Source organism: Nerophis lumbriciformis, linkage group LG35, assembly GCF_033978685.3.
Source record: "Nerophis lumbriciformis linkage group LG35, RoL_Nlum_v2.1, whole genome shotgun sequence".
Classification (NCBI taxonomy): Eukaryota; Metazoa; Chordata; class Actinopteri; order Syngnathiformes; family Syngnathidae; genus Nerophis; species Nerophis lumbriciformis.
In genome coordinates this window covers 15,840,788-15,856,915 of record NC_084582.2, presented here as the reverse complement: position 1 = coordinate 15,856,915, position 16,128 = coordinate 15,840,788, and the positions used below count along the sequence as shown (strand labels likewise).

At 38.4% G+C, this 16,128-nt stretch overlaps 1 protein-coding gene across 3 annotated transcripts in view; it reads right to left on the bottom strand.

The window, feature by feature from the left end:
• Positions 1–16,069, bottom strand: part of polr1d (RNA polymerase I and III subunit D) — a 50,573-nt gene extending 34,504 nt beyond the window's left edge. For 2 of the 3 annotated variants that reach the window (XM_072912348.1, XM_061927776.2), the window contains exons 1-4: positions 15,952–16,069; positions 14,125–14,222; positions 13,955–14,031; positions 6,900–6,982 (exon numbers count right to left, since the gene is read on the bottom strand). In XM_072912348.1, the coding sequence (XP_072768449.1) occupies positions 6,900–6,982; positions 13,955–14,031; positions 14,125–14,222; positions 15,952–15,990 (297 nt within the window). In that variant the 5' untranslated portion in view covers positions 15,991–16,069. Of the gene's footprint in view, positions 1–1,076; positions 1,599–6,899; positions 6,983–13,954; positions 14,032–14,124; positions 14,223–15,951 lie in introns of those variants that run through there. The other variant, XM_061927774.2, reaches the window with a different exon arrangement.
• Positions 16,070–16,128: the final 59 nt, after the last annotated feature.

Sequence of the window (16,128 nt, the reverse complement as noted above, 5' to 3'; positions counted from 1 at the left end):
GATATAACTTAGAATAGGCAGAGTATAGCTTGTATATCATTACAGATTTACTGTCCTTTGAAAATAACACAGCAAACAGACATTTTTGTCTAAATAGCTGGCAACACAAGTGAGCACACCACCATTAAACATCAAACTTGTGTCCTAAGTAGGGTTGTACGGTATACCGGTATTAGTATAGTACCGCGATACTAATGAATCATAATCGGTACTATACCGCCTCTGAAAAGTATCGTGCCGCCACCACCCCGTCCACCGTCGTCGTCACGTCATGTCATTAAAGGTTTACGAGGAGACGAGCATGTTACGCAGTGCACAATTACGGAGTACTTACAAGCAGACACAGTGTGTAGACAGAAAAGGGAGATCGGATGCATTTTGGCTTAAAAACTAACGATAAAGGTGAAGTTATAACACTGAAACGCCCACCGGTAGAGATTCTTTAAGACATGGCTAAAGTCCAGCTCCAGTCTGCAGTGTTGTAGCTACTTCTAAATCACTAATCCTGGTCTCCATGGCGACAAATAAAGTAAGTTTCTTACAAGTATCATCCCTGCAGGACGAGGAATAGCTAAACATGCTTCACTACTCATCGTAGCTCACCGGTGTCAAAATGTAAACAAACGCCATTGGTGGATATACACCTAACATCCACTGTAATTATACCAAGTACAGTAGCGTATCTAGTCGATACTACTATGATTACGTCGATATTTTATGGCATCACAACATCTCCTATCGTTATTATATTATGTTTATAAACTCAGGAAATATGTCCCTGGACACATGAGGACTTTGAATATGACCAATGTATGATCCTGTAATGACTTGGTATCGGATTGATACCCAAATTTGTGGTGTCATCCAAAACTAATGTAAAGTATCAAACAACAGAAGAATAAGTGATTATTACATTTTAACAGAAGTGTAGATAGAACATGTTAAATGAGAAAGTAAGCAGATATTAACAGTAAATGAACAAATAGATTAATAACTCATTTTCTACCACGTGTCCTTCATAATGTTGACAAAATAATAGAATGGAAAATTACGCAATATGTTACTGCATATGTCAGCAGCTAAATTAGGAGTCTGTTTGCTTACTTACTGATAAAAGACAAGTTGTCTTGTATGTTCACTATTTTATTTAAGGACAATCTTGCAATAAGAAACATATGTCTAATGTAGCGTACATTTTGTTAAAATAAAGCCAATAATGCAAATTTTTATGGTCCCCTTTATTTAGAAAAGTACCGAAAAGTATCGAAATAATTTTGGTACTGGTACCAAAATATTGGTATCGGGACAACACTAGTCCTAAATGACAATATTTTGGATGAGCACCATTGTTATGTAACGCGACATTAATCCGCTTGAGCATGGAATTTACAACCCCACTATGGACTGGACTCTCACATTATTAAATGTATCCACTCGGCATCCATTGCATCGGTCACCCTGGTGGGGATCCCCACATCTGCGGTCCCTTCCAAGGTTTCTCACTGTTCCCCATTGGGTAGAGCTTTTTCTTGCACTGATGTGGGATCTGAGCCGAGGGTGTCGTTGTGGCTTGTGCATCCCTCTGAGACATTTGTGAGCTGCAAATGTTGTGACATGTTTCCATGGTGATACATACATACATACATAATACATATACATAGACATACATTATTTTTTATAAGAATACATTTTTTTAAATACGTTTTTAGGCCATCTCCATGCAACCAGAAGAAGCTTTTCTAACCTGTAAGATGTTTTGAAAAAGGTTCATTGCAGGAATCGGTTTGACTCGAGAATCGCGTTGAATGAAGAATCGGTTCTGAATCGAATAGTCACCCCAAGAAAGAGTCGGATCGAATCGTTACACGCCTGAAGATTCACATGCTGAAACACTATTTTGTGAATTTATTGCTTTATCTTCTTATTGTATTTTGAAGGTTGAAAAACCGGATATGCTTTTAATTACAAAAGTCATGGATTAAAATGGAAACCATTCCTCCACAGCAACAGTAAAGAAAGTGCCACAGTAAAGATAGTTTAAGTAGTTAAAATTTGAAGTATCTTACTGAGAGTTAAAATGATTCCAATGCAAGTTGAAAGGGAACAAGGTAAACAGGTGTAAATGTACAAATGAGTAAGGCTTAAATATGTATCCTAATGTGCCATTTCTTCAGAATGCTTGCTCATTAGCTCTTATGTTGGTCATTAAGTCCACGGATGTTCAATAAAAGACCATTTGACCATCAGTTCCCAGACTTAATTCTAATCGAACCGCTACAGATTATTGTAAAATCAAACAGTACCTTATTTCGATAACTTTGTTTCACGTGACGTCGTGTCCTTTTGCAGACTAGCACAGTGTCAAGCATTTGGTGAGGACACAGCGTTTCTCATGTAACCAGAATTTAGGGAATAAGCGGTAGAAAATGGATGGATGGATGGTTCAAATGTGAGAAGTACACATCCTTTCAAGTTTATCTGGGTGTTGTTTACTGTTATTTTTACTTCATTCAATCGTACTGCTTGCCTTCAGCAAACTTTATGCTAGCTGGGTTTAGAGGAGGCTGCCCTCTGAGACAATGGCGGACCGAATCGATGCAGCAATGCTGAAAGCATTCATTTGTTTATTTTTCAAGCAAACGTCTGGGCAGGACGCTAAGCTTGAAGACTCAGCTTTTTTTGGTCAACCCTGGCAAGGCCTGTTGCGAGTTGATACGATCTTGGAAAGTGACTGTCTGAGCGTTACAAACCAATCTTCTACGATCTTGTAGGTTGGTTTGTATTTGTTTATTTTAAGGACAATGTGCAGTTACATTAAGAAGATGGCTGCACCAGATTTAGCACCATGCTAATTTCCATCTCTAGTCCTTTTATGGCGCATCTAACATCCACAATTAAAATTACACAGGATTGAAAATGCACCACAAGATTGAATTACATAATGATAGGCAATTTAAAATACAAGTACAATAAATATAGGGTATGTGAGTTACAAATCAGTGTGCAGTCAAGTTACAGTATTTTAGCAGCTTCATTTAAAGTGCAGAAAGTCCATCCATCCATCCATTTTCTACCGCTTATCCCTTTTGGGGTCGCGGCGGGTGCTGGAGCCTATCTCAGCTGCATTCGGGCGGAAGGCGAGGTACACCCTGGACAAGTCGCCACCTGGTCAAGAGTGTCAAATCATTTTTATTGAGGGCCACATCAAAATTATGGCTGCCCTTAGAGGGCCGCATTTATATTAGCTTCACACATTCTGTACATTCTGTACATATACATTCATTGTACAAACACATATACACATTCTGTACATATACAAGTACATATGCATACATACACTCATGCACATAATCACGTTTCATCAAACATATATTAACGTTGTTGCCATAGGGTAAACTGGGTGTAACACATGGCACACTGACAAAGCTTAACCTATTGTGACTATAACAATCTACAAGGTTAATGTAGGTTGCTTCTCTTTCTCCCCCTCCATTTTTCTGCATTCTTTCGTATCTCAAGTTATCATTACGTATATGTATTGTTGCATTTAAACAACTGTATTGTTGATAATAAAGGTAAATTATTGGTATTGTTCATTATCAATAGCGCTATTTCTATTGGTATTTGTATTGATCCATTTGTAGTGTAATAATGCTCATTGTCATTTCTGTATTATTTTTTATTTTTCGCTAACTGCTTATTTGCTATTACTTTTACCATCATATTTGTACATGTCATATTTGCTGATGTTGCTCTATTGTTGTTGTTGTTGTTGTTTTTGTCTCTCTGTCTAATCCCCCTCTTGTCCCCACAATTTCCCCCTATGTCTTCTTTTTTTTCTCTTTCTATCCCCTCCTGCTCCGGCCCGGCTGCACTAAATGATAATATAAATACATTTAATAAAGTCAAATACAAATAAGGCAACAAGAGAAGTATCCTACACTTCTCTTTTGTAAAGTAAATCTGAACAGCCGACATGGGCATCTACATCAACTATATGATTTGCCTGAGAAGCTGGACAGGACAAAAAAAAAATTAAAAAAAAAATTAAAAAAAAAATATTAGCTTCACACCTAGAATCTAGGTCTTCCTTGACCAGTTGTGACCAGTTCTTATTGATGGATTACTTTTTTTTAGCCAAGTCCCGCCTTGCCAGAAAAAAAACTATTCTGAAAATATAGAACAAAAGAAAGAAAAAAAGAAACCGTGCTCATTTGTTTTGTTTGAAACCGTTGTAAAGAAGTATAATAACTTGTCTTGTGAATGAAGAAACAATACATAATAGTATCAATAATGACAGTAATTATGAAGAAAGCCTTGTGGTTTTAAAATAATTAACTTCAATTGCCCTCTTTTGGCATTATGATAAAGACGTGTTGTTAAATGCAACTACAAATAAATGTATAACCTTAAATACATTAGCAGGAGATAAAATAATTATTTTACCCACTCTGTCTAAATATATGTATATATATATATATATATATATATATATATTTTTTTTTTTTGGAGAGCAACAATTATATTTGTCAAATCAAAAGTTATTTGCCTTGCGGTGAATGTTGAATATCAAGTGGCCAGTATGAAAGAATTGCTGGGTTGCAAGCAACCACGCAACTCAGAGGCTATCCCTCCTTAGTCCTTGTCCTTACAGGGGAACTGCACTTTTTCGGAATTTTGCCTATCATTCACAATCATTACAAATCAAATACATGACGACAGATGGAATTTTTTTTATAATGCATTCTAACTCGTAAATAAACATAAATACAAGTCCGCTTACAGTGGAGCCAATAGGAGGTCCTCTATGCCGCCCATAAAACTCAATAAATAACCATCCAAAAACCGCCAACAATACTCCATTTACGTTTTGTGATTTGAAATTGTTGATAATTTTTGACATCCAATTTCAGTTTGAATTTATTTCGAACATGCATACAATTCCAACATGTAAACACTTAGTTTGAACAGTTTCTTAAATTGGATCAAATTAGTACACCGTTTGAATTCTTTACTTATTAATTCATTCCATAATTCAATTCCACATACAGATGTACTGAAGGTTTTAAATGCTGTATGTGCATAGAAATGTTTTAAATTACATTTTTCTCTAAAGTTATATTTCTCTACTTTTGTTGAGAAGAATTGTTGTATGTTATTTGGTAGCAGGTTATAGTTAATATTTTCGATTCAATAAATAAAGGGTTTGAGTGTTCTCTATATCCAACGTTATGTATTATTCTAACTGATCTTTTTTGTAAAACGGTTAGTGACTGAAGCATACTTTTGTAGTTATTTCCCCATATTTCTGCATAAACCCTCAATATGGTAACAATAGTGAGCAGTAAAGAATATGAAGTGCTTTTTGGTCCAATACATATTTAGTTTGATTCATTATTGATGTGTTTCTTGCCACCTTAAGTTGTATATTTTTATATGAGATTTCCAGTTCATTTTATCATCAATCAATCAATGTTTATTTATATAGCCCTAAATCAAAAGTGTCTCAAAGGGCTGCACAAGTCACAACGACATCCTTGGTACAGAGCCCACATAAGGGCAAGGAAAACTCACCCCAGTGGGACGTCGATGTGAATGACTATGAGAAACCTTGGAGAGGACCGCATATGTGGGTAACCCACCCCCCTCTAGGGGAGACCGAATGCAATGGATGTCAAGTGGGTCTGACATAATATTGTGAAAGTCCAGTCCATAGTGGATCTAACATAATAGTGAGAGCATCAATCATTACAAATGTATATTCCGTCTATTTACATTTTTTCACGATTTTAATTATTTAAAATGGTTCTTATCAATTATTCACAGCTTTCGCATAGGATCTTGGTTTAATTTGGTGCTCTGTCACGATGATCATTCATTCATCTAACCTGATCCATTTCATCTATGATATTCCACAGCCTTCACTACGGTTGATGTTGTTTTTATCAGGGTTATAGTTTGTGTTGTCAGGTAAACTGTTTATAACATATAATACATAAGAGTTATTTTTGCAGCTGCCAAATATTTTTTTAATTAAATAAAACTGCATGTTTGCTCCAAAAGAGTACACCGTTTTCTTTTTGTTACGTTGCTTCGTTAAAGAGTGCTTTTAAATGCCTTATGCCTCGGACGCTAGGAACTCTGAAATCATTTTTGCCTTAGTCTGTGTTGGAACTATTTCCACAGGCGAGAACAGTGCATGTATGCAACATTTTAACTCTGCTTTCAAATGAAACCTTTCTATTAATACTCGTTTGTCCACCTTGTGCTTCAGTGCTGGCACGTGGCGTCCATACATGAGGTCACGTGCAGCGCAGTAATTTCATGGGGTGGCCAACCGTCAATCGCGATCAAACAGTCGATCTTTGGGACCCTGCAGGTCGATCCCAAAAATATAAGAAAACTTTTTTTAATTTATATGACATCAGTGACACCCCCACTCAGAAAGTGACCAACATACCCACAAACAGGCACCGATTTAACCCCTAAACACGCCAGAACGCCTCGCCTCTCTTCAGCCTCACATCCCGCTGCTCTCGACACTGCGGCCACACACCACGAGCACGCCCGCACACTTCACCCGCTCGCGACGGGAAGCTAACAAGCCAAATACTAGAGTCAGTGAACATTGATCCAAAGTGATGATACACCATTCTGAATATGAACATGTAAATGAAGACTGGGAACTAAAAGTGTACTCACATGTGTTGGCAGCTATGTACACTATGTCTCAGTGACATTTGTAATGTTTTGTCCCTTTAGAAAACATAATTAAATGGTTGCAGAAAAGTGAGGTGTGCACTTACATTTAAATAATTGAATATTTGTTTTAGAGGAAAACTGGACCCCACCTGTCCACAGATGGCTGCTACTTTGTAAAAATACAGGTGAATACTTACCTCAAAGGTGTTGAGAACATGTTGACAAACATCACAGAGCTCAGTTAGGCCCCTACGAAGAGTCTCAATGGCTGGAGTTCCATCTGAAAACCAAAACAAAAAAAAAGTGTAACAGGTGTGAGGAAAAGGTTTTTTCCATCATGACAAAATATCCACATTAACAAAACAAACTCGAAACCACTAATCTACCATCCTTTTAACACTGTTCTCGGCCTCAAAACAGCTGTCGAAAACGCAGTGTCCAAAATAATGCTGGATTTTGTGGCTGGTGTTTAGTGCTGCAGTGTTGAGGTTGTTGGAGAGGAAATATTTCAAGTATGCAAGTTCTTAATTTGCAGCATACGATCATTTCCTTTCACTCATTTTGTCAGATTTGTATTGATCAAAAACAAATGCTATATTTGCACGCTATTCATCGCCTGTACAACCATGAGTAAAATTCATTAAAGACAAAAATAAGGAAAAGATCTGTAAGTGTTCTTGAGACGGCGCAGCTCAGATGGTAGAGCGGCCGTGCCAGCAACTTGAGGGTTTCAGGTTTGATTCCAGCTTACACCATCCTAGTCACGGTCGTTGCGTCCTTGGGCTAACACTACCCACCTTGCTCCCAATGAGGCTGTGGGCGCAAATTAGACTTAGAGACTTCCTTTTTATTGTCATTCAAATTTGAACTTTACAGCACAGATAAGAACGAAATTTCGTTACATAAGCTCATGGTAGTGCAGGATAAAAAAGCAATAAGGTGCATATATAAATAATAAATATATATATAAAATAAATAAATATATATAAATAAATAAATAGATTACTGTACAGATAAATATATTGCACTTTTTCACATGCGTCCACGTTTATGGATGTATGTTATATTGTCTTTTTTTATTCAATTATTTTTTATAGCAACCACGGTTCTGCCAGTCTACCCCAGAGCAGCTATGGATACAAATGTAGCTTACTACCATCCATGTGTGCATGTGGAGTGAATGAATGATGGGTTCTCATTTCTCTGTGAAGTGGAATACACAAATCTAATCCATTTTTATTGTTATTAAAATTGAAAACATTGTTTCATACACTGGTACCTCGGCTTATAAGAGCCCCACCTAACAACTTTTTTGGAGATCTGAGCAGTCTCTTTGCTATTTTTTGTTTTAAGAAATGTTTTGCTGGCTTTTAAACATGTGGGTTACTGACCAGCTTCAGATATCTCCCCACTGCTAGTTGGCGTAGGGAATGCCACAGTGAACCCTGTGAGATTCACTCAAAACCCGGTATGTCACTCACCAGCATTAGCGAATAGGTAGAAGACACTTTTTTTTTGTCCGAAGAAAGTGAGTGTGAAAGAAAGTACTGAGAAGAAGCTACGGATGACATTGATTGAACTAAAAAAATAAATCATCAAACAGCATGATTGTGTCGCAGTACAACCTGCACTATATTCAAGCAGACGCTATTACACACTAGCCAATGATGTAAAAAATGTTTCTAAATGGTGGTCATTTATTGATAAAACTATGGAAAAGCAGCTGATTGATGGAGATGCAGCTCACAGGAGACACTGTAGAAGTTCACTTATTACATTACTTCATTAAACTACTATGGTTGATTGTAGTACATTATATTGTATTGTTTTTGATACAATATTTGTTAATTAGAACTTATTTTCTTATTGAAAAAACTTGGGATTTTTAAATTGTGGAGACACTAGTTAAGAAACCGGTATTTGAGCTCAAGTGCTCCAACGAGAACGAAAACAAAGGACGGCAACGAGCACTAGAGACAGAACTAAACACACAACACTAGGAGAATAACAACAAAACATGACAATAAATTACCTGAGGAATAGGTCATGACAAAAATAGGATAATATGGGTGTGACACAACATTAGGTTTACAAGAATCAGACAATATTTTAACATTCCATTACAATGACAAAAATATATGAGTGGACAAACAGACATTTTTTTTTAACTGAGTCGCAAAATAATGCAAGTATGAAAATGTTTTATATATTTGCAGGTATGACCTAAGCATGCTAAGTAGCTTTTAACAACTGAGCTAATTTCCTCTGTCCAATAAATGTTACAGTGTAGTAATAACATAGGCAAAAACAATTGAAAAATACAGCAAAACGACATAATGTAAGAGGAAAAAGTGGTGTTTATATTAATAAGTAATAACAGATTTGTTTTTTCAAATATATACCGTATTTTTCGGAGTATAAGTCGCACTGGAGTATAAGTCGCACCTGCCGAAAATGCATAATAAAGAAGGAAAAAAACATATAAATCGCACTGGAGCCCGGCCAAACTATGAAAAAAACTGCGACTTATAGTCAGAAAAATACGGTATATATTTTTTAGCTTTTTTAAACAAATACATGCGTCATCGCTAATTATGCTAAATGGACTGTCAGTCTGAGGGAAACACTGCTTCAACCATGTTTGCTCCTGTGTGAGACTGGAAAAGTGGAACTGAAGACAGCTTTTCTTCTCAATATAATTTTGCAAAATCTCGTCATACGCCTACAGTTTACTAAAACAAAATAAAAATAATGTGATGTGGCATTATAGAAAATGTTCCTGAATTTGGTCAGTATTAAAAGGGCCCCATGCTGCTAATTTCAGCTTCAAAATAGTTAATATAACATTGGATGCCAGGCCCAATAGGACACAATTCTTAGTTTAAAAAAAACATAATACAGTGGTACCTCGGTTTTGCGTATGATTTGTTTTTTGTCAAAAGCTTTTGCCAACGTTTTCCCAGATTTCCCTACACTGTCTTGGTTATCGTACGACCAAACATTGCGCTTTAACACACTGGTATATTTTCCTCCGCATCATTCCGACTAACTGAGTGGCCAAACAAAGATTCCTAAGTGCCACCAAAAATGTCTCCGGTCCCGTTCCTATTGAGCAGTACCGCAAAATAACCCACTAAGGGACCAAAGAAAGCCAAATGCCAGCACCCCTACAAAGAGGGAAAGAAACACCACCGAACCCAAGAAATAACTTGCAGGTGGCATTCATGTAGATTAATGGAGAAGATCTGCACTCTAGAAATAGTAAATTGTGGCAGGGTAAATCTGCATTTTTCTCCTCATAGGTGAAATGTTCCCACCCACCTCTCAGAGCTGCGTAGAGATAGGATATACTTTTATTTATCCCACAATGGGGTGATTGTTGCGCAGTCCCAAGGGGGGTTCAAACCAGTTAGTTAAAAGAACACATGAAAACAAGCGGGAAACATTAAAACACAAAAGGAAGACAGAAAAGAAGACCGCAGACCTGCTGATGTTGCATTTTACATACAGCAACAAAAGATGCAATAACACAAAATATACACTCACCTTAACCAGTTACATGCTTATAGTTATCAGTAAACTATAAAGAAGAATAAGAATCTTGAATTTAACTGTGCTTTGTTCACAAAATGTAAAGCGTTCGTAAAGTGTGTGAGCAGAGGAGCAGTGACCTTGAGGTAGGTCTTTAGCTCCCAGACAGTGGCATCCTTAGGCCAATTTTAGGGGGTAGTGAAGCATCCTTAATATATTATTAAGCCCTCCTACATAACTTTGTCTGTTCATTCAATTTTCTTTGACAAAGAATTGCAGACAAATTCAACAGAATCACTTTAAATATACAAACATAACAAGTTATTAATAACTTAAATATAGGGCTGCACAATTAATCGACATCTAATTGACACCAAAGTTTTAATTACTGCAATTATTCATCGCAAGAGGTGGAGGTTTTTAATTTTGTTCTCTCTTCCATCTTCCAATTGGAATCAGAATTATCCAGCCTTGTATCTTTTGCCTGTTGACCAATCAAAAGAAGTTACAGGAAACAGTGCTATGTGCGCTGAAGCCGGTATACTAATAACAAACACCATTTGTGTTGTATCAGTGTATAGTATCTGAAAAACGTTGTGTGGAAACCGTGTAAAATGGCTAAAGGAACTTCCCGGGTAAAAGCAGTTGGAGGCCTGTCAACTCAGATCAAAATGGGTGGACCACAATGAGGCTACGACAAACGGCCAAGGACGGTGTAAGCAAACATGGGTGTTGTATGCGTAACCTCAAATATTTTTAAAAGTAGATTGTTGCATATTATTCTAATGTATGGCAACATGAGATAAAAGTATGTTGATTGACGGTCTAAAAGTAACATGATTTTCTTACACTCATTATTCTAGCCGTTTTATGCATTTAAATTAATCAAATCTAAAAATTGCAAACCAAATCGCAATCACAATTTTTGGCAGCTTTTAGATTAGTTCTTAAAATTGTGCAACCCTACTTAAATACAATCATAAATCCCTGTCAGTTTCCCATCATTTCAGAGTGAAAGAGAGCTTGTTCCTTCAGTGCGTTGTAATCCAATGGATTTCATTTGTTTACAGAGAGAACTGCCCACATCCCTGAACATCAAGACCACGTTTAATCTGCGACACTGAAGTTTGGTCTTGCAGGCATGTCAATTTAAAAATAGTAATAGAGTCATTTACAACCCTGAAAACAGACAGCACTATTTGCTGCTTCCCCCCACCAAATAAATGGCATTGTGTAGCCATGTTATTTAGTAATGGTGTATTTAGCTTAGTTTATGACAACACAGTGCTCTTTTTTAACTTGTATTACTTTTTTGCACTTGTACATGCATTAGATGCAATAATCTGATGAATATGGCAGTTTCTTCCTAACCCTGGAGTGTTGGCCATACTTGCCAACCCTCCCGGATTTTCCGGGAGACTCCCGAAATTCAGCGCCTCTCCCGAAAACCTCCCGGGACAAATTTTCTCCCGAAATTCAGGCGTGCCTGCCCAATGACGTTATAACTGTAGAATGATCGAGGGCGAGTTCTTGGTTTCTTATGTGGGTTTATTGTTAGGCAGTTTCATTAACGTCCTCCCAGCGCGGTAACAACACACTACAACAGCAGTCACGTTTTCGTCTACCGTAAAGCAGTTTGTCTGCCGTAAACAGCAATGTTGTGACACTCTTAAACAGGACAATACTGCCATCTACTGTACATGCATATGTGACAATAACATCTACGGCTTTTAGAGAGTGCAGTGCACAACTGCGCACACAACAAGGAGACGAAGCAGAAGAACGAGGAAGATACAGCCGTGGCGACGCCGACGACGAGTAAGATGAAGAAATACGCTTGTAAGTTCCAAGACGCAGCTGCGATTGGACCTGGATAGCCTCCGGGAAGAAGTAGTGAACTACCAAGTGCTTGGCAGTGAAGATCTTCCTCAGGAAGCAAAGATTGACCGGTTTTGGGCCATGCTAGGGAGAGATGGAAGATTCCAGACTCTAGTGCATTTGATGAAAGCACTTTTGTGCGTACCACACAGCAATGCATCATCAGAGAGGGTGTTCAGCATGGTTAGAAAAATAGTGACAGAATAGAACAAGGATGGACAATTCAACCCTTAACTCAACAATGAGTAGATGGGTGTTATGTGTGTGTATATGTGTAAATAAATGAACACTGAAATTCAAGTATTTATTTTATTTATATATATATATATATATATATATATATATATATATGAAATACTTGACTTGGTGAATTCTAGCTGTAAATACAGTATACTCCTCCCCTCTTAACCACGCCCCCACCTCCAACCACGCCCCCCGACCATGCCCCCCCACCCCCCACCTCCCGAAATCGGAGGTCTCAAGGTTGGCAAGTATGGTGTTTGCTTTAGTCTAACCTTAGCGACTTTTCTGTGCAATTGTCATTACTGATGTGGTGTTGTACTGTATTAAAAAAACAGACTGAAACAATGTTAATGAATGATTTCTCAGTCTTTGTTAGCGGTGCCTGCGTGGTACGTTTGCTCATATCTTGTGCATTCCCTGGGGCCTGTCCTTAAAACCTCCGCTCACGAGAAAACAAGTCTTTCCATTGCCACCCTACTCTGGATTAAATACAAAATTCTTACATCTGAAGATGCTATTTTTGAGAAAATGTGACAAACTATAAGGAAGCGGCAAGTTGCCATTCATAGACTTCCTATAGTTGTGTCCTCTCTTGGCCGGAAAGAGGCTTGTTTTTGAACTTAACTTATGAGGAGAAGATTACATCAAAAAAGATTTTTTCCAATTCACCCATTTTTGCTGTGTTACATCACAGTACAATAACGGCAAGAATAACATGCGTTAGACAAGGCACATGCTTTCTGCTGCCGGAGGTAATTTTTAACTAGGTCAAGAGCTTAGGGCTCAGGATGCTCCAAGAATTCATTATTCAGGCCGACAACAAGTTGTCTCAGTGTTGCACACATTACCCATGTGACAAGACCGATTTTGAAAAATAAAAAGTTTTTATTTCTTACAAACAGTTGTTGCTCTCTTTGATCAAAGCGGAAGGTTCGTGATACAGAGAGCCTCAGGACATAATTTTTTCACTTGATCAAGTGATGTGTTTACTCTGCAACAAACAAGAAAAAGAGCAAGTCTCGAGGTATGTTGCACATCTGCTGAAATAAACAAAACACATGAGCCCCTTTTCCACCTCTAGAACTTTACCCCGAATCTATGCACATTTGGAAGGAAATGAGTGACGTGTAAAGGTGTAATACATAAAAACAACAGCGTATAGTCATGAATGAACGGTATAACCTAACATCGCACGATTGTATTTGTTGTGGTGCATTCTTGTGCAGCGTTTCAGAAGAAGAACAGACAGTTCCACCATTCACATTGATTAATAAATTCAGGCAGCAGTTTGATGACACGCTGCTATTTCTAGAAACTTGTGTAGAATTGAGGAGTGATACATTTAGGAAAATTACATTTTATTTAGTTTTTCTCAGCCAGAAAAAAGAACATGTTGCGCCGCTTAAACAATAGCCTTCCTCTGCGTTTACATTACACAAAAATATACTATCCAAATGTATGTTTATGGCTATTACTGCATATACTGTACTGCAGCGTCATCAGACTACATAATTGTTCCTCGGACGTTGCAAATGCAAAACATATTGGAACCATGAAAGGAAAATGGGCTTAATAGAGATTTTCAAGGGCCCCCACTTACCTTTTGTCTGAATGCGAAAGTTGATCTTGCTCTCTGACGGATGTGTGATTGTGTACCCGCAAAACTCAACACACTCACTGGTGCAGAGAAGGAGAGCAAAAGTGAGATTACTGTCAATTCAGGGGTTTAAACTAGACAGATCATATTACAATTTGATCAAAAGCACTGACTTTTTCATGATCATATAGCGCAGGGAGTTTCCCAGGGTATGGTCTTCATCATGCATCACAAATGTCACGGAGCCCTCATCGGCCCCATCAGCCTGGACCTAAAACCCATCACAAACAGCACATACTATATGCACAGTGTAACTATAATATATTGCCAAAGGTATTTGGCCACCTGCCTTGACTCACAAATGAACTTGAAGTGCCTTCCCATTCCTAACCCCTAGGGGTTAAATATGATGCTGGTCCCCCTTTTGCAACTATAACAGCTTCAACTCTTCTGGGAAGGCTGTCCACAAGGTTGCGAAGTGTGTTTATAGGAATTTTCTACCATTCTTCCAAAAGCGCATTGGTGAGGTCACACACTGATGTTGGTCGAGAAAGCCTGGCTCTCAGTCTCCGTTCTAATTCATCCCAAAGGTGTTCTATCGGGTTCAGGTCAGTCAAGTTCATCCACACCAGACTCTGTCATCCATGTCTTTATGGACCTTGCTTTGTGCACTGGTGCACAGTCATGTTGGAAGAGGAAGGGGCCCGCTCCAAACTGTTCCCACAAAGTTGGGAGCCTGGAATTGTCCAAAATGTTTTGGTATCCTGGAGCATTCAAAGTTCCTTTGACTGGAACTAAGGGGCCAAGCCCAACTCCTGAAAAACAACCCCACACCATAATTCCTCCTCCACCAAATTTCACACTCGGCACAATGCACTACCGTTCTCCTGGCAACCTCCAAACCCAGACTCGTCCATCAGATTGCCAGATGAAAAAGTGTGATTCATCACTACAGAGACAGAGTCTCCAATGTTCTAGAGTCCAGTGGCGACGTGCTTTACAACACTGCATCCAACACTTTGCATTGGACTTGGTGATGTATTTCTTAGATACAGATGCTCGGCCATGGAAACCCATTCCATGAAGCTCTCTGCGTACTGTACGTGGGCTACTTGGAAGGTCAGATGAAGTTTGGAGCTCTGTAGCAACTGACTGTGCAGAAAGTCGGCGACCTCTTTGCACTATGCGCTTCAGCATACGTTGACCCCTCTCTGTCAGTTTACGTGGCCTTCCACTTTGTGGCTGAGTTGCTGTTGTTCCCAAACTCTTCCATTTTCTTATAATAAAGCCGACAGTTGACTTTGGAATATTTAGGAGCGAGGACATTTCACGACTGGATTTGTTGCACAGGTGGCATGCTATGACAGTTCCACGCTGGAAATCACTTTGATTGATTGATTGAAACTTTTATTAGTAGATTACACAGTACATATTCCGTACAGTTAACCACTAAATGGTAACACCTGAATAGGTTTTTCAACTTGTTTAAGTCGGGGTCCACGTTAAACTGAGCTCCTGAGAGCGGCCCATTCTTTCACAAATGTTTGTAGAAACAGTCTCGATGCTTAAGTGCTTGATTTTATACACCTGTGGCCGGGCCAAGTGATTAGAACACCTGATTCTGATCATTTGGATGGGTGGCCAAATACTTTTGGCAATATAGTGTATATCAGTGAGAGTAACACTCTGTCGTGTCGCTTATCAATTGTGCCGCCTAGCGGGAAAACAGCGAACATCAGGCAAAAAGGAGCTAAAAACACTAAATCGCGGTATATAGTTCAATCATTAGTTAAATGAAAGTGAAACAAAAAATTTCAGCTTAGTTTTGCCAAAGACGCCAGGTCACAGGTGACGTTAAATAACGCAGCAACGGCAGTCATAAGCTGTATCTAGCTGAGTAGTTTACAGTGAACGCCATAATTTTCCAATTTAGACTACCACCCATTCACCATGTTATACAATGACAGGTTATATTTTTATTCCACAATTACGCTCCTTACCATCTCCAGGACTCGTTTTGTCTCCCCTTCAGCAGCCATGCTGTCCTTTCACTTCCGCTGCTTGCCTGAGCAACGAGCCATTGAGCACTAACCCGTCTTTCAGTCTGACAGGCAAAGATGGAGAACGTTTGTTTACTTCTGCAACGAAGAAAAAAAAAAAACTAACAAAACACACAC